This window comes from Pogona vitticeps, chromosome 1, assembly GCF_051106095.1.
Source record: "Pogona vitticeps strain Pit_001003342236 chromosome 1, PviZW2.1, whole genome shotgun sequence".
Taxonomy (NCBI): Eukaryota; Metazoa; Chordata; class Lepidosauria; order Squamata; family Agamidae; genus Pogona; species Pogona vitticeps.
The window spans coordinates 37183684-37202019 of record NC_135783.1 but is presented as its reverse complement, the minus strand read 5'-3'; the positions used below and the strand labels follow the sequence as shown (position 1 = coordinate 37202019).

At 42.9% G+C, this 18336-nt stretch overlaps 1 protein-coding gene across 1 annotated transcript in view; it reads left to right on the top strand.

Annotated features, from left to right (window-relative positions):
- The first annotated feature begins 519 nt into the window (after positions 1-519).
- Positions 520-18336, top strand: part of LBR (lamin B receptor) — a 46857-nt gene continuing 29040 nt past the window's right edge. The window contains exons 1-5 of the mRNA XM_020786637.3: positions 520-684; positions 8121-8298; positions 14511-14708; positions 16929-17012; positions 17361-17541. Of these exons, the coding sequence (XP_020642296.1) occupies positions 8134-8298; positions 14511-14708; positions 16929-17012; positions 17361-17541 (628 nt within the window). The 5' untranslated portion in view covers positions 520-684; positions 8121-8133. The remainder of the gene's footprint in view (positions 685-8120; positions 8299-14510; positions 14709-16928; positions 17013-17360; positions 17542-18336) is intronic.

The window sequence follows — 18336 nt, the reverse complement described above, 5'->3', positions numbered from 1 at the left end:
GCAGCGACAGGAATTCTGCATGGTTTTCACACGCCCAGCTCACTTACACTATATCCTGCGGGTAACGACTGGCGCAGGCACTTCAAAACCACGCTACTCGCCTTCTTAACTCGGAACGAGAAACTATTTGTTTACATTTTATAAGCAACTGTTTAGAAGCAACTGCTCTCCCCTCCTCCCTCCCCCCCCCGGCCTACGCCTATCGCTTTCACCAGCAACTGAGCCAACTGAGCAGGCGGCGAAAAATTTTGGCTCTCGCAGCTTTCTTCTTCTTCTTCTTCTTCTTCTTCTTCTTCTCTCTCCCCAGAGGGAATGAAGCCATTGGCTGGAGCAGGGACAGAACTTGGAGCGGAGCGCTGAAAAGAGGAGCGTCAGCCGCGAGAGGGAGGAACGCGCCACCGACGTGCAGCCAATCAACGGGCGCTGGGAGCGATTCAAACGCCGCGCCTCGCCCAATGGCGGCAGTTGGCGCCTCGCCGTTCGCGCCTCCCAAATAGGCGGCGGGGGGGGGAGGAGGGGAGGGGTTTGGAGCGTCGCCGTCCGTCCTTCCTTCCTCCCCTTCAGCAACCAGCGCTTGAGGCGGTTGGGTAGCTGTCGACCCCGGCGCTCCGTCCGTCGGTCCTAGGATTCCCGCTGTTCGGTGGAGACCTCCGTGGCCAGCTGTACGTGAGAAGCCGTGGCCAGGTGAGGGCGCGTTGCCTGTGAGGCCGGGACACACCCCTTCGGCGCCTTTCCTCAGAGGGGAGGGCACCGGCCGGTCGCCGCCTCCGCCTCCCCCTTTCGCCTTCTGCTCCCTCCTCCATTTTCTGAGGCCTTGCCAGAGTCTGTGCAGTCGGGCCTCCTCTTCTTTCCCCAGTCGTCCCTCTTCCTTCCTTCTCGGTTTTAGCGCAGCCCGTTTTGGGTGTCTTAGGTTCACCGTTTCTTTCGCTTCGTTTGTACTTTATTTTCCTGAGTTTCATCTTTTGAGAAACTAGTACAGTTAACGCAAGTGCACTTTTAAGGCGTGCGTTTCCGGTGGCGGGCCGCCTGGGGGCGCTGCGGAATCTGCAAAAACTGGCTGCCCAGCAATTTTTGAAGCAAGCAGATCCCGCCCATAAGGGGAGCCAGGCGCGACATCTAGACATCTGCGGGCACGTAACGGCGAATACTGTACTGTAGTGTGATGATCAGGCTTACTGTAGAGGGAGGCACTGAAGGTTGCGTTCCTCCTTCCTCGGGAGTTAATCGGTGCGACTTGTTTTGAAATAAGCGCACATAGAATAGAACTGCAGGTGTGTGTTGTGCTGAACTTTATCCACCCAGTTCTGCTTTATGGTCTCATTGTCTCTCATTTGCTCGGGATACTTCTGCAGAGAAATAAACAAGACTCAACAGATCAGAACAAAAGCAGAACTGCTGTAGAATGAAAGTGAAACGCATGCTACTCGTAAAACCATGTACTGTACTAAGATCCTATTGGCATAGCTTTGTGTAGCAGTAAATTGTGATTGTTAAAACCTTTGTATTTGTTTGTGGATGGCTTACAGAGTAAAAAATAAAACACGTTATTAACATCAAACAATAGAAATGTAGTATGCTACCTTAGTTTTTTTAATGGCTCTGTTCTTAATTTTGTATAATACCTGGCATAGGCTGGCATAACTAGTGCTGCTTGTAAGGATCTGTGAATAGTGTAATTTGCATTAGAAGAGGAACAGAACCGTATTTGTGGGGCAATGGAAAAGTGCAGCAACTCTTCTTGAACTTCTTTCCTAATCACATTATAGAAAGGTGTCATGCCCACAAATCCAGAGCAGTTCAAGTGGATGTCCCCTGCCAAGGCACCTTGAATCTATCCATCTCTTACTGGGTAGGAGGAAGGGACTATTTCCCCCAAAATCCTAAGAACCTTTGACTTGCAAGCTTTAATGGAACTTTTGAGGGCACTGGGTAGTCTGTGGCTGGAAGCATAAGGCATAATGACTTGCTGGAAGCATAAGGCATAACTAATGGAAATAGAGGAGAGGTGGCATCAAATGTCCTTATACAGAAAGCGCTATTTTGCAATATTCTTACAGGTACAGGACAAAACATTAATAGAATTTGTGCCCATTGCTTCAGACGTATAGCAGAGTTTTAAGATCTATTTTTGTCCTAATTTGCTGTTTATAATGTTAAATGCACAGTTAAGAAATTTTAAAATCAGATACTGTATGTAATCAGATATCTTGTTCTACTTACGTACATTTACTGAGTTAGACAAGATTTAGTCCCACTTAAGAGATCTATCAGATAGCTCAGTGAGTTGGATAGCTGATTGTTGAGCCAGAGTTTAAATTCCCCAGTGTGCCTTTTTGAAGAAGGGGCAAGCTGCACAGTTTTAGAGTACACCCATAAAAACGAGAGTAGTCAAACAATATCTGAGAGACTGGTGAAACGTTAGGAAGAACAGCCTTCAGAACACGGCCAAAGAACCCGAAAAACCCACAACAACCAATATCTGAGTACCCTATACCTAAAAAAATCCTGGAAGGGACTGCTAGCTTGGAATTAACTTGATTGTACTCATTTTTACTAAGAACAGACCTGCTTATATGGATGAGACTTAAGCAATGTTCCCTTTAATTTTCTGCCAGCTCTGAGCACTACAGGGTTCTGACCATGACCAGAACCAAATGGATGGCAGCACTGGTTGCAGGCACATGTCATTGATTCAGCACTGTACAGCGATGCACCTTAGAGGGAACATTGGACCTAACTCTATTGATATAATTGGTGTCTCGCTTACTTGTGACTAAGCCTGGATTCAGCCTAGACCTCTAGAGAAGTGAGAATTCTAAAATAGCTCAAATAAGAGATATGAAAAAGATTTTGTAACATCCTCTTCCATCGATTGTATGTGGGTGTATTAAAAATAGGTACAGTGGTGCCTCGCATGACGAGCACACCGTTTAACGATGAATCCGCATAGCGATCTATTTTTTTAGATCGCTAATGCGATCACATTGCGATGTTTTAATGGGCAAAACATTGCATTGCGATGATCGGTAAGCGTTTCGCTTACCGATCTTCACATTGCGATGTTCCTAAAACAGCTGATCAGCGGTTCCAAAATGGCCACCAGGTGTCCAAAATGGCCGCCGCAACCATTTTCGCGCGGTTTCCTCGCTTACCGAGGGCGCGAAAATGGCGCGCTATGGAGGAACTAAGCTGAACTGTGAGTTTGGGCCCCATAGGAACGCATTAAATGATGTTTAATGCGTTCCTATGGGTTTTTCCGTTCCGTTTAGCGATGTTTCCACATAGCGACGTTAATCCAGAACGGAAAAGCAAGCCGGCCAGCCAGGGAGCACAGCGAGCTCAGCCGGCGCGAAGGGGACTCACCGTCGGGTGGAAGGAGGGAGCAGATTTCTCGCCTGCCGCCGGCTTGCCTCCAAAGCCAAAAAGGCAGGGAGAAAGCGTGGGAAGTTTGAACTTCCCGTGCTTTCTCCCTGCTTTTTTTGCTTCGGAGGTTTCAGAAGGCTTCCTCCGATGTCGGAGGAAGCCTTTTGAAAGCTCCAAAGGCAGGGACGAAGGGCAGGAAATTCAAATTTCCCGCCCTTTCTCCCTGCCTTTTGGGTTCGGAAGCAAGCCGGCCGGCCGGCCGGCAAGAAATCAGGGTTTATTACTTGCGATGAGATCGGGTTTGTAACCTGAAATGTTCGTAACTAGGGCCGTTCGTAAATGTTTATTGAACATTTCCAGTCTGTGAGTCTTTGTTTTGTTTTTCATATTTGTTGACATAATTTTGATAGATTTCATCTGTTTCTTGGAACAGTTCTGTTGGTATCCCATCTACCCGTGGTGATTTATTTTCTCTGAGTGCTTTCAGAACAGCTTTCACTTCACTTTATAAAACTACAGGCTCTTTACCATCGGCTTCCTCTCCAAAGGAGTCTCTCATCTTTTGTCCCTTATGTATAGATCTTCAGTATACAGTACTGTTTCCACCTTCTCTCTATTTTCTCGTGGTCAGATAGTGTGTTTCCTTGTTGTTCTTTCAGCATCCCTAGATTAACTTTAAATTTCCTGTTGTTTTCTTGTATCTTCTGAAAGAGGTCTCTTGTCTTACCTCTTTTGTTGTTCTTCTCTATTTCTTTGCCTGGCCATTGTAATAATTTTCTTTGTTTCTACATGATAGTTGCTGAACAGCTGGATTCAGGGTTCTGTCACCCTCTATTTTTGCTTCTTGTCTGTCCTTGACAATTTTAAGAGATTATTTTGTCATATATCTAGTTTTTTCTTTTCTTTTTACTACAAGATATGTCTTTCTGTATCCGTCCTTAGTAATATCTCTAGTTTCAATCCACAATTCTGATTTGCAGTTCGTTTAGTTTAACAATACTAACACTGGCCAAATTCCTGTAATTTAGTGTAGTAAATTGCATTAGACTAGGCCCCATTGAATCAATGAGGATTTAGAATCAACTCCTGTAGGTGCTATTGATTCCTATGGATCTACTCTAATTGTGACTTACTGCACTATAGTAAGTTGCAATTAGAGTAGGCCCATTTGAATCAATGGAATTTGTGGAGTTGACTTACCAAAACCCCATTGATTCAATGAACATACTCTGTTGCAATTTACTACACTAAGTAACAAAGTTTTGGCATTTTGTTGCAGTTTAATGGTTGCATGGGTTTTGGCACACAGCAGTCTGTTTCATCAGATGCATCTAATGATGTACAGTACTGTAAGTTGTGACCTGCAAATGCTCATGCTAAACTTGTCTGTTAGTCAGGTGCCACAATAGTGCAGCAATAAATTAACACAGCCGGACTCGGAGGATATTGCAGAATTGATATAGATGCAAAAATTACACATTTTTATTCAGATTGTTTGGAGTTTTTCTGAAAGGGCCCCCATAGTGCTTTACAGAGATCACAAAGTGGCAGTTCTTACTGTGAGTTTTACAGTATAATAAATAGCAAGAAAAGGAATAGGGAAGCAAACTCATGACAATTCTTAATTGCATTTAGAATGTTAGAGCTGAGAATTAGTGTAATTTATCAGCCGAAATCAGTAATCATATTAAAACATAGGTTTAAAAAGCTAGAACTGTGTCACTGCTTTACATAGATTGCAGCCGTACTTTATTAGGTGATGTGCTCCTAAATAAATAATTTCCTCTATATTGGTTTGTTTAAAGCAGGGGTGTCCAACCTTTCACCTTCCCTGGGCCACATTAGAAGATGAAAATTTGTTTTGGGCCGCATGGGGGGGGCAGCCCTAGCCATCCTCCGCAGCCCCGCTCCAAGCGCGCTTACCGGCAGCTGCAATCTTAGACAGCAGAGGCTGCCATCTTCGACTCCGGCAGCTTTATGGGGCCGGGAGGGGGTCCGCCTATTGATAGGGATGGTGCAATGCAGTCACGCAGCCCCCCTGTCCCCTCCCCTCCCACTCCTTCCTTCTTTCCCTCCCCCTCTACTGTTGTGACATGTCCCGGCCACATTCTGGCCACAAGCGCCGGCAGTGTAACTTGAAACTTTGGAATTTCTTTTTTAAAAAAAATTGCACTGGGCCGCATTACGAGCTGACCTGGGCTGCATGCGGCCCTTGGGCCGCAGGTTGGACAAGCCTGGTTTAAAGAAACTTTTCATTTGCACTGGATTCAAAAATTCACTTGTACTGATAGTAGAATTCATAGTATTTTAATCTTTTTGACTAAGGGGAACCATGTTGGTTTTGCTGGTAACATCTATTGATGCTTTTATTTACTAATTTTTAATTTTAAAGAAACCCTACTTTCAGTATTTACAGTATTTGTGCTATTCAGTTCTCAAACAGATAAACAGATATGAATGTGATTCTGAAAGTTGACCAATCTGTAAGATTGATGTCAAAAAAACTGGTTATGGTGGGAAATATGTTCCCCTGTCCTGAATCTGAATTCTAGAGAAGGAAGAATGGAGAGCAAGTGTTTTCTCCCCTTTAAATTGTAGCTCCTTCTCAGTTCTGTACAAACCAATATGACAGACATTGCATTCAGTTGTCTGTGACAACAGAACAGTCTGGCTGAAAATTTGGTGGTGGCTACACTTGAAACATTTACTATCACAGATTCTTGGTATTGACTCACTCCTGGGATCTAAATTGTAAGAATTTTTGAGCTGTTAGGAAAGAAATTTAGTGCACATGTTTAAAATAGGTAATAGCTGCTGAAGACCTAAATGATACCAGTACATTTTCAGTGGAAGCCATTGATATATGGAACAAGGAAAGGGGCTCCAGACAATGAGACTTCGCTTGCACTAATCATGGTGACCAGAATTATTACGATCAGGTGCTGCACTGGAAATCCCAACATTGTTCACTATTGGTTAGAGCTGGATGGGATTCCAGGAACATCTGAAGTGTGCTTTGCCCTTCCCAGTTTGGAATGTTTTTCAGTAGTGTCTCTGAATTTCTTTTCTTTTTAGTAGTTGTCATTCATTACTTAAAGAATTGGGAATTGTTGGAGAAGAACAAGGCAGTAGGCCTTGTTCAGTTTCAAGAGACTATGGTAACGTGCTCTGAACAGAGGTCTTAGAACAGTGTCTAGTGTGGCTGGGAAGGCCAATTTGAGAATGACAATCCCTTCCACGCTGAAGACAAGTACAGTCTGTCTCCTGTCCAGCTCCCTGTCTTTGCTGATTTTGGGACTGCCTCTTTGCCTCGGCCTGCTGAACAAGTGTCCTTTCAAATTGGGAGAGGCCATGCTGCACCGCCTGCCTCCAAGCTGAATGCTCAGATGTCAAGGTTTCCCATCTGTTGAGGTCTATTCCTAAGGCCTTCAGATCCCGCTTGCAGATATCCTTGTATCGCAGCTGTGGTCTTCCTCTGGGGTGCTTTCCCTACACTAATTCTCCATACAGATCTTTTGGGATCCAACCATCAGCCATTCTCATGACATGCCCAAACTGAAAAGAAAACATAAACAAAAAACCCCCAATCGGGTGGGCAATGAAAGGGGGAATCTGCCTATAGCTTGGCTGGTCTGCCACTGCCATCTGCTCAGGATCCTGGCCCGCCACCTGTCGCAGCGCTAGCACCCTGACTGCAGCCACCTCCTCAGGTTTGGCTGCTTGGGGTAGCAATCCAGTGACTTATGGCTCGCGTGCCCACAGAGAGGGCTCTGGGTGCCAGCTGTGGCATGTGTGCCATAGGTTCACCATCATTATGTTAAGGAGTCGAGGTGGAGATCCTATCTTGGGAAGTATTTTAAAAAGGCCGTCCCTGCTAACCAAATCAGAAGCCTTTGTAAGATCTATGAAGGCCATGAAGAGTGGCTCGAAAAGTGTCCCGAAAAACCCACAACAACCAGTGGCTGTCATTGTTCCTTACATTTCTCCTGCAACTGTTGGAGGGAAAATACCATGTCGATGGTGGATCTATTGGCTTGAAATCCACACAGTGATTCTGGATAGACTCTGTCTGCAAGCACCTGGAGCCTCTTCAGCATGAGACGGGCAAGCAGCTTCCCTACAATGCTGAGAAGAGAGATGCCACGGTAGTTATTGCAATTGCCCCTGTCGCCTTTGTTCTTATACAATGTGACGATGTTTGCATCCTTCAAGGACAAAGACTGCTTACTGAAACTGGCAGTGTTCCATCACTGATGATGAGCATATGGAAACACTTTTTGATCTCTTCCCGCATCCTTCAAATAAATGAATTGGTCCTCAATCCCATCATAGTGACAAGCATCTTGTTTGTATATATACAAGTGTACGTACACTCTCTCTCTCTCTCTCTCTCTCTCTCTCTCTCTTTGTGTTTATTTGAACATTGTTCATTTCTGTTACATTCATACAATGATGTAAGCATTCTTGAAGGCTGGAATGTCTGCTAGACTAGTAGTTCCCAACCTTGGGTCCCCAGATGTTTTTGGACTGCAGCTTCCAGAAACCCTGACAAGCACAGCTAGTGGTGAAGGCTTCTGAGAGATTTAGTCCAATAACATCTTGGGACCCAAGGTTTGGAACCACTGTGATAGAACATTGTCCCTGTCATGTTTCCTATATAACAGAGGTACAAGAAGCTTGGACTGACCTATTCAGGAGACTGGGAAAACAATGAAGATATGCTCTGACTTAATCCCTGATCTCTCTTTTCTCTTCAGGATTATTTCAGAAATGCCAAGGAGAAAATTTGCGGATGAAGAAGTAGTAATGGGCCGGTGGCCTGGAAGTGTACTATACTATGAAGTACAAGTAACTGGCTATGATGACCGCACTCATCTGTATACTGTGAAATACAAAGATGGAACTGAACTTCAACTGAAAGAAAGTGATATGAGGGTAAGCCATTTCCTGAATTAATAATTATATCTTTAGGCTTTCTTTGGTTTAGTGATGATGTTGCGTTTTGAGTTTAACGTAAGTCATTATGTGTGCACGCGTGTATGTGCTTGTGTTATTAAAATAAAAGGATGGGCCTGAATCCAATTGTAGTCTCAACTGAAAGCAGACTCACTGAATCAGTGCAATTTACATAATTGCTCACTCATCATTCAGCAGTTGAATCATTGGGTCTGCTGTAGTTAGGATTAGCACTTGGATTTAATCACTATATACAGTGGTGCCCCGTATAGCAAGGTTAATCCGTTCCGGATTAACCTTCGCTATACGAAAACATCGCTGTGCGGGTAAGGAAAGCCTATTGGAACGCATTAAACTTAGTTTAATGCGTTCCAATAAGCGTGCAAACTTACCCCTCCAGTGATGTTTTCGCGTCCGGCGGCCATTTTGGAGCCGCCGATCAGCTGATCGGCGGCTCCAAAATGGCCGCCTGATGACCTGAAATGGCCCCTATCAGTGTTTTCGCGCCCTCCCCTTGCTTACGGAGGTCGCGAAAACGCTGCGGGGGGCATTTCGGGCCATCCGCGGCCATTTTAAGCGAGGCACCACTGTACTACATGTTGTTAGTGCAGCAGCCATTAAGTTGTTTTTCTGCTTGCTTGCCAACCTAACATGTTTAAGGTTGGGCTATGGTTTTAAATTTAAATAGTACCTTTTTATTTATAATGGGGTGGGTTTTTGTGTTTTTTCATTATGTGTGTGTGATTGGATTTTTCCAAATCAACAAAACATGGTTCATAATATTTTCATGAAACTAGTAGATTTTGTTGATACTTTACAGGCTTTACATGGCAATGGGGCAAGGCTGCATATTTTCCAATAATTTCTGTGTGATATATTTTCTGTAATAATAATCCTGTATATTATTGTACTGTAGAATATAAGTTCTACTCACAACTATTATTGAGGTTTCATTTTCCAACATTAGATACCTTTTAAAAATGTAAATTAGTACATTATGAAATAATCATAACAGTAGTAACTGGTAGCAAAGTATTTAGCGAGCTTTCAATAGTTGTGACTTTTTTCTCTCCTACACACAGAGAGAGATCACAAGTAATAACTTTGATTCACCTACTACTAATTAGTTCACTCTGTAAGTTTTATTGTTGTCATTCCCATTTAAGCTAAAATCAACTATCACATTGGAGCTGCACTCCAGCATAGTAGAACTTTCCTCACCGTTCTCTCTGTAGCTCTCAGATGTTAGAGCCCTCTGGAGTAAGTTTGCAGGGCAAACAAGCTGCACTGAGAAGAGAGGAATCACACCCCTCCCCACACACACACCTTCTGCTATTTTCTCTTATTCTGCCAATGGAATTTCAGTACTGGAACCTGCTCATGTTGTTTCCTCTGCTGAATTAAAAAAAAATCCACCCCTTTTTCATCTTCCCATAATCATACTTGTTAAAAAGTGCACTTTTTAAAGTGAAGAGTTTGGAGCCAAGGAGAGCACAGTAACCACGACACGTCCAGCAGTGGTGATGTACAAGATCTGCATCAATGAAGCCCCAAAGGCCCCAGCCTGGTCTGGGTGGCAGCAAACACAGTACCGTCTCGGCCAGAGGTCTGGAACTGTCTCTGGACATAACTGGGGCATATATGATCTGGGTGGAGGGTATTCTGCTTTGTCTCTCCCCTTTTCTAAGTGTTAATTTTTAGTTGCTTATGTTATTAATTTAACTTAATTTCATTGTGCTTATTATGTTATGGTTTTTTATTGTTTATCTGATTTGATTTATCAATTTGTTAACTTTGTTACTAATTATCTGTTATTCTTTAGTCATTAACTCTTTTGCTTTTCTCTTTTTCCCTTGGTTGGCTTGGACTGGAAGGCCTGCCCCCCCCCCGAGGGGTACTTTGTAACATCAGAGTGATCTCTGGTAGAGGGAGATACGGTGTAGGTGTTGTTGCCTTGTGTTATAGAAGAACGGTGAACAGATGCTTGAAATCTGTTCACTGTTCTGGCACTGTGATCTCCTGCCAGATTCGAGGTAGTCAGCTCATCCTGCCCTCCACTCTAAACCTGGTGTTGTTGAATGCCAGATTTGTATCAAATAAGTCCCAGATCATAAATAAATAAATAAATAAAATAAATAAAATCTGATTATGGAGGAGGATGCAGATCTGACATGCATAACTGAAACATGGATGGGCATGGATGGGGGTGTTCCCCTGACTCTTGCCTGCCCTCCCGGTTATGCAGTCCAACATCAGGGTAGACTGGCGGGGCGGGAGCAGCCATTGTTTCTAAAAACATCCTTCAGATTGTTAGACACTCTGCTCTGGTGATGCCAGGTCTAGAGGCCCTCCATGTGTCGGTTGGGGCCAGGGATGGTATTGGGATCTTGCTGGGTTACCACGGTCCCCGCGACCCAGCCATTTCCTTACCGAAGCTGGCAGACTTGCTACAGCAACACTGTTGGTTTCCCCAAGGCTTTTGGTGTTGAGTGACTTCAATGTGCATGCGGAGGCAAAGGTTTCCAGTCCAGCTCTTGAGTTCTTGGAGACCATGGTCTCCTTGGACATGTCCCAACATGTCAACGGCCCCAGCCATGTGGGTGGCCACACACTGGACGTGGTGTTCTCCACTGAACAGAGTCAGTGTTCTCAGATGGTGACTGACTTTATGTCTGGCCCCTTGCCATGGTTGGATCACTGCTTAATCAAATTCAGTCTTACAGTGCTCCCCCCTCCCGTTGTTATGGTCTGCCCTCGAAGATTACTGGATCCTATTGGATTCCAAGATACCATGAGAAGGATTCCGGCCTATCTGACTGACGCTCCTGTCGAGGCTCTGGTGGATAGTTGGCTCAGGGCTGTTGACAGAATCGCACCTGAATGCCTTCTCCGGCGCAGAGATTGCCCTTCGCCCTGGGTTAATCCAGAGCTGTGATTAATGAAGTGAAATAGGAGAAGGCTAGAGCACACATGGAGGCGGAACCCGACGGAAAACAATCAAATAGCTGCCAAGATCGCGACTAACCTCTACCAATGTAAGGTGAAGGCTGCTAGTCAATCTTACTTCACTGTCCGGATAAGCGAAGCTTCCAGTCAGCAGGCGGAACTTTTCCGTATAGTTCGCGATCTTTCTGGAATTGGTCATGGTGATTGGCTTCCCTCTAACATCTCACCTGACCAATTTGCAGCCTTTTTAAAAATCAAAAGTGGAGGCCATCTGCTGGGATCTTGCCCCCTATTCGAAAACAGTAGATTGAGCTGAGATGTCCAGTGCTCTGTCTTGCCCGATGAGACTTAACCACTTTCAGCCTGTGACGTCAGATATGGGGGATAGAGTGCTTGACCGCTGTCTTGCCACCACCTCCTTCCTTGACCCTTGCCCGGCCTGGCTAATAAAATCAGGGAGGTCTATAACATCTAAATGGGCTACAGCAATAAAGGGTCTCTCCAGGAGGGCAAGGTTCCCCTTGCCCTCAAGGAGACACTCATTAGGCCCATTAGGAAGAAACTGAGCTTGGTGGCGGATGATATTGGTAATTATAGGCCCGTCGCCAATGTTTCTTTCCTTAGCAAGGTAGTTGAGAGGGTGGTGGCTGATCAGCTGCAGGTTCTTCTGGATGAAACCAATGCCCTGGATCCATTCCAGTCAGGCTTCAGGCCGCGCCATGGCACAGAAACAGCATTGGTTGCCCTGTATGATGACCTGCTGAGGGAGGCCAACGGGCAAAATGTCTCTGCTGATCCTTCTCGATATCTCAGCTGCCTTTGATACCGTCGACCACAGTATCCTCCTGGGGAGGCTCTCAGAGTTGGGAATTGGTGGCCTGGCTTTGGCCTGGCTCCGTTCCTTCTTGGAGGACCGTCCCCAGAGAGTACAGATTGGGGAGTTTCTCGGCCCCATAGAGCCTCAATTGTGGGGTCCCGCAGGGCTCGATTATCTCTCCAATGCTGTTTAACATCTGTATGAGGTCGCTGGGAGGGGTCATCAGGGGATGTGGAGCTTCGTGTCATCAGTATGCTGATGATACTCAGCTCTACATCTCCTTTTTTCCAACAACAGTGGATGCTGTTTTGTCCCTTGAGCGCTGCCTGGGGGCTGTTCAGCAATGGATGCAAAAGAATGGACTGAGGCTGACTCCGGTAAGACGAAGGTCCTTCGGGTGGGCGCCCCGGACATCCGTGGTCTGGGAAACTCCCTCTCTTTTTTGCCGGTGTGACTCTTGCAACCAAGAGTGTGGTTCACAGCTTGGGTGTACATCTGGACCCAGTGCTCACCATGGAGACCCACGTGTTGTCAGTGGTCCATTCCGCACATTTCCACCTTTGGCAGATTGCCCAGCTGCATCCCAAATTTGATGTCGGGGCGCTCACCACTTTGGTCCATGTGCTTGTACTCTCAAGCTTAGATTACTGTAATGTGCTCTACTTGGGGCTGCCTTTGAGATTGACGCGGAAACTTCAGATGGTGCAAAATGCTGCGGCCAGGCTTCTAACTGGGGTGAAGAGGCACCAACATATCTCCCCCACGCTGGCCGCCTTGCATTGGTTGCCCTTTCGTTTCCACACTGATTTCAAAGTTCTTATGATTACTTATAAAGCCGTAAACGGTTTAGGACCTCGATATCTGGTAGAGCGCCTTCTCCCAACCAGTTCTACCAGAGCCACTCGTTCTAGCCAGGCCAGGTGATTGAGGGGCCTAACGCGAGGCCTGTAAGGAAAGAACGAGGAACCAGGCCTTCTCGGCAGTGGCCCCTTGACTCTGAAACAACTTGCCCCTAGAGATCCATCTGGCTCCCTCTCTGGGTGTCTTTAGAACTAAACTAAAGATATGGCTATTTAGGCAGGCTTTCCCTCCTGCTGTATTTTAATATCTATATTTTTACACCTTTGATTTTCGTATGTTATTGGTTTTATAGTTTTTAAAACTCTGTTATGCTGCCCAGAGTAGATTGTCTGTCTAGATGGGCGGGGTATAAATCTAATAAAATAAATAAATAAATAATGTAGTAATTTGGATCTGCATAATAACTGAGGAAAATTGTCTTTGTATTTCAGGTCATTGCCTGAAATCTTTCTCATGCAACTATGTCTGTGGAAGATTGATAATAATCAGCAATGGGTGATTTTGTTGTCTTCTGTGGCTCCTATATAATCCCTTTCATTATTTGGAAACCATGGGATCAAAGGGATGGGAGGAGGAGGAAATCCTTAATTACTGAAAATTTATGCCATTAGTAATGTCATCTTGGCAATCACAGTTCTTTCATAGTTAACAACTTCCTTTTTCTACCCCGTGCCTCCCACGGCTGCTGGATTATAAGGATCCAAACAACATACCCTCTAATTTTCAGCCTCACTGGGCTGGGCTCCGCCTCTTTCACACAACTTTGCCCCTTTGTGCGTGACTGTACCCCCGCCCTCTGTGTTCGGGGTTCCGTTGCAACTGGAACCAAAGAGGCTGAAAATGATTGCTGTGTGGAGGAGGAGGAAAGCTGCCTGGAGTAAGGTAGAGTTGTGCGCAGGCGCGCACCTGAGGAAAAACCTTGGAGCCAAGGGAGAAGTACAAAGTGTTTTGTTTCCCAATTGCCCCTTGCTGATGTCATAAGACTTTGGCAGTTGTAGTTACATAAACAGGATTTCAACCTTTGTATTTTGAGTGTAGATTGCCATCAAGCATTTTTTTATAACTCACTAATAACTTTTTCCCAATTATTTGGAGGGAGCAGTGAAAAGAAATCAGGGTATGTAATTCTGAGAACTAAATAGCATGAATGAGATTTAACTCATATCATCTAAGTTAATTCAGTGTTTTGTACATTATCACCAGTGGTAAAAGTATCAGAAATGTTTATTTCAAATGTTTCTTTATAATTTGCTAATTTTTTTTAGGTCAGTGGAAAGACCTTTTTACCCTAAGACAAACTATGACCAGAAGATACCTTTGGTTTTGAAAAAAAGTGGTTCAGAACCTTGCATCCCCAGATGTTCCCCAAAACTTGTCTTTCAGTATTGCATTCTAAAATGAATGCATTGTAAAGTTGAGATACTTCATTAGTTAAAACCTAAATCATTTACAATAATATTTTGCATTATATATAGCCTTTTATAAAGACTGTAGCAATGTTAATGAGTAGCTGCTATGTTGTCAGATGGAAAGAGTTTAAATGATTTTATTTATTTTATTTTTCTAGTCTGTCTCATCTTTTCGATTCAGAAAAAGCAGCTCTTCCTCGGGTTCTCCGTCGAGACGCAGTGGTAGCAGATCTAGATCAGGCTCTAGATCTCGTTCACCTGGTCGGCCAGCAAAACATAAACGTCGTTCTTCTTCCCAAAGTAGAGAGTTGAAAAATGAAAGAAATATGATTGAGGAACCGAACTTGACTCCTTTGGTATTTATTTTTATTCAAACATCTTCTGATACAGTCCTTTTTTCTATCTTGGTGTTCCTGTATTCCTATTTTACATAATATTTTAAGACATATGCATAAAATATTTAAATACCTGTTGTGGCGATCAACCCTTTGTTGCCCCTTACTTCTTTGGGCCCCACAAAGGAACACACGCCCTTTTCGCTGCCACCAGGTATTCTCTAATACCACTTAAAGTCCCACACAGGAGCTGCCACCCCAAAAAAGGTCATATACTTTAGGAGGCAGGGTTTATGATTGATTAAGTATTCTTTTATTGTTATTCAACAGGAAAATCATATGTGAGTTGGTTCAGGTGTTAATACTTTTAGATCATGCAGTCAATCACTTTACTATCAATTTTATATCTCTCTTGTTATGCTTCATTCCTGCTTGTTACGTGTGTTTTACTTTCAATTTTTTCTCCTAAACCCCTTTAATCTATTCCTAAACCCTAACACTCTCTATACATCTTCTGGTCCCTAACTCTTTCTATCTCTCCCTAACTCCAACTGTCCCTTCAACTTCCTAACTGTCACTCCAGCTCCGCCCCTCCTGCTCTATCCTTGGCTCCTCCCCCTTTTTTGCTGTGATGGACAGGCAGGAATGACATCACCTTTTTGGATTCCACTACACCTGTATTCAGTTGAAAACTTCAGAATTTCCTACGGGGGAAAGGACCTCCTCACAATGGGTTGTCCTGCCCATTCATTCACCTTGATAGACAAGATCTTAAAACCAATCTTTTGAGCTCCCAGCTCCCTTCGATTTGAGACAACCAGGGAATTCTGTCTTTGTACTGTGTACACCTGGATAACTTGTTTCCTTGTTTCCTCTACTTGGTTTAGGTTTGAGATTTAACATTGTAATAGCACTGGTCACCTCTTAGATGTTTATACACTATTTTAAAGTTCTATGAGAAGAAAGCAGTAGCTTTTTTCCTACTAAAAGTCAGGTTGGAAAGATTAGGCAGAGACGATTCAGTGATTTTTACTAATCCATTATTTATTGATATTGTATGAAGGATTGTTTGCAAAAGCATATAGATAAGGCAAATAAAGAAACATTCAAACAGCTTGAAGAGAGACTATTTATTCAATTACATATATTACGGGTGTGGTCTGAAATAATGGGAAGAATGCAAAAGAATTCTTGTAGTTTCATCATGCATGTAAAATAAATCCTAATGCAAGATGATAAAAGGTTGTATTAAATATGGTAGGCAAACAAGCAATACTCCGCTCCCAAGCAAACTACACCAGAGCACAGAGTGCTGTCCTCTGAAGATGATGGCCACAAAGACTGGCGAAACGTTAGGAAGAACAACCTTCAGAACACGGCCAAAGAGCCCGAAAAACCCACAACAACCAATACAACACAGTCTTTGAAAATAATGTTTTGTGATTTTCATTTAAGATATATTGGTATGGTAACAATAAGATCCTTATATTAATTCTTCTGTGATTCTTTCTTAAAGAAGAACATTATTGCCTGGAATGCTTTTGGATTTTATTGTTCTGGTCTGTAATAAATTTTGCACATAATTAATAGAAAGAGACAAAAAACAAATTTCTTCCTTCTCTCAGGTTTAACAGTTGTTAACTATCTGAAATTCCTCCAAAAGAAAGACTGAAAGTTTGTCCCTGATATGTCTGGGAAATCAATGCTTATGTAATTTGCGTCTGGAATTTTTATACTCTGATAATTAGCTTCGTCATCAATGACTTTTACTGATTTTACAATGAGCATTTATAGCCGAATCTTTCTTTCTTTCTTTCTTTCTTTCTTTCTTTCTTTCTTTCTTTCTTTCTTTCTTTCTTTCTTTCTTTCTTTCTTTCTTTCTTTCTTTCTTTCTTTCTTTCTTTCTATCAGAGTGTTGCACACTTTAGAATTAAAGATGTATATGGAATATACATTAACAACAAATTTAAAATTCATTAGATAATTTTGACTAAAAGTGGGCTAAAAAAACACCTCTCCAGCAGCACCACATTTAACAGTTGTTGTGTTGCCAACCTGAATCAAAATTACTTCGGGTGTTTTACTAAAGTCAAACTGACTTTAAAATTTGATTCAGTGGTAATGTGCCAAACATCAGTAGTTGTGAGGGTAATCAGTAATGTTTTTGTCTAATCTGTTCTTGAAAAAATATATTGAAATATGCCATTAGTGAAACATTCATTTTTATTACACTCAATCCAGAAACTTCAGGAAAACAATACCAGCCAGTATAACGGGGATCCAGACATAACAGAAGTGGATTACTTGACTCACAGCATCTTAGAGGTATGAAATAAAGGAACAGCATATGTTTTATGTATACTTTCATTGTTATTAGAGATACTCTGGATGTCTACCCTTAATTACTCATTAATTCTTTAAGAAAAAAAGAGACTCTGCATTGAAGTTGTTTGAGATGAAACAGAATACCAATTAAAGAAGTGGCTTGGGTTATGTTGTAAAACCAATGGTCAACTTTCTGCACTTACATTCTATTAATTTATGAAATGTGTTAGGTACGAAATAGCAGCGTAGGGTATTGGACAGAATGTTTGGAGTCAGTAATATTTGAACCAAAACCTAAATGTGGTATGTACAATTCAATGGCTCCTCCTCTCCCCATTTATGTTTCAGCGCCAAAGAATTGAATCTGAGCAAGCAAGAGAGCGCATTCTGGAACGATACAGGTTGCATCCAAGAAAAGAGGAGAAAAGAACAGAGGAAATAGATTCAGAAGAGAAAATTTTTGAGACACCAAAAAGTGTTGGAAAATCATGCCAGAAGACAAAAGAACTAGAATTTGGAGGAAATATTGGTATGATTGTGTGGGACGTATTTAGTTATAATTGCATGTCATTCCAAAATTTTACATGAACTGCAACACTCATGTATCACTAGAGTAACTGAAATCTCAGTTTGCTTCACTGGAGAGAATGCTTGGAACATGCCCGTACACTATCTTCATTTTGATCAGGTAGGAGGGTTGGAACCTCAATTTTATGGGATTCCACAGGCATCTGTATAGATTATTTGGGGCAATCTTTCTGTCTTCCCCTAAGTACTTAGTTTAGTAGATATTGTCAGAAAATTTCGCTACTTTCAAACTGGGTTTGTGCCTCTAGAGATACACACTTTATGCAGAAGACACTATCTTAGTTGTGTTTTCCAGATCTGACTGAAATTACTCCTGAAGGTTTTTGTGTGTGTGTGTGTGTGTGTGTGTGTGTTTCAACATGATTGCATGTGGGAAATATTTGAAAAACCAGGATTACTTTCAGTAGTTTCCTTATGAATGATGCTGATCGTTTTACAGTGCCAATTCTAGTTGTTGTCTCCCTCCAACTCCGCATATACGAAGTCAAGTCTTTATATATTTCTCTGGAGGTGCATTTGAAATTAATTATGATTTTTCCTCCTCAAAAGTGCACTCCTGGTTTCTATACCCTGGATATATATTTTTGCAATGGATATTTTTCATGCTGTCCCAGTTTAGGTTTTCTTCAGCTCAGTTAACCCTTTATTGACAATTTTAGCCTCTGAAAGCACGCACATATTGAATTAAGAGAAAATCAGTATTGGTAAGGGAATTATGAAATGCATTGTGAAAAAG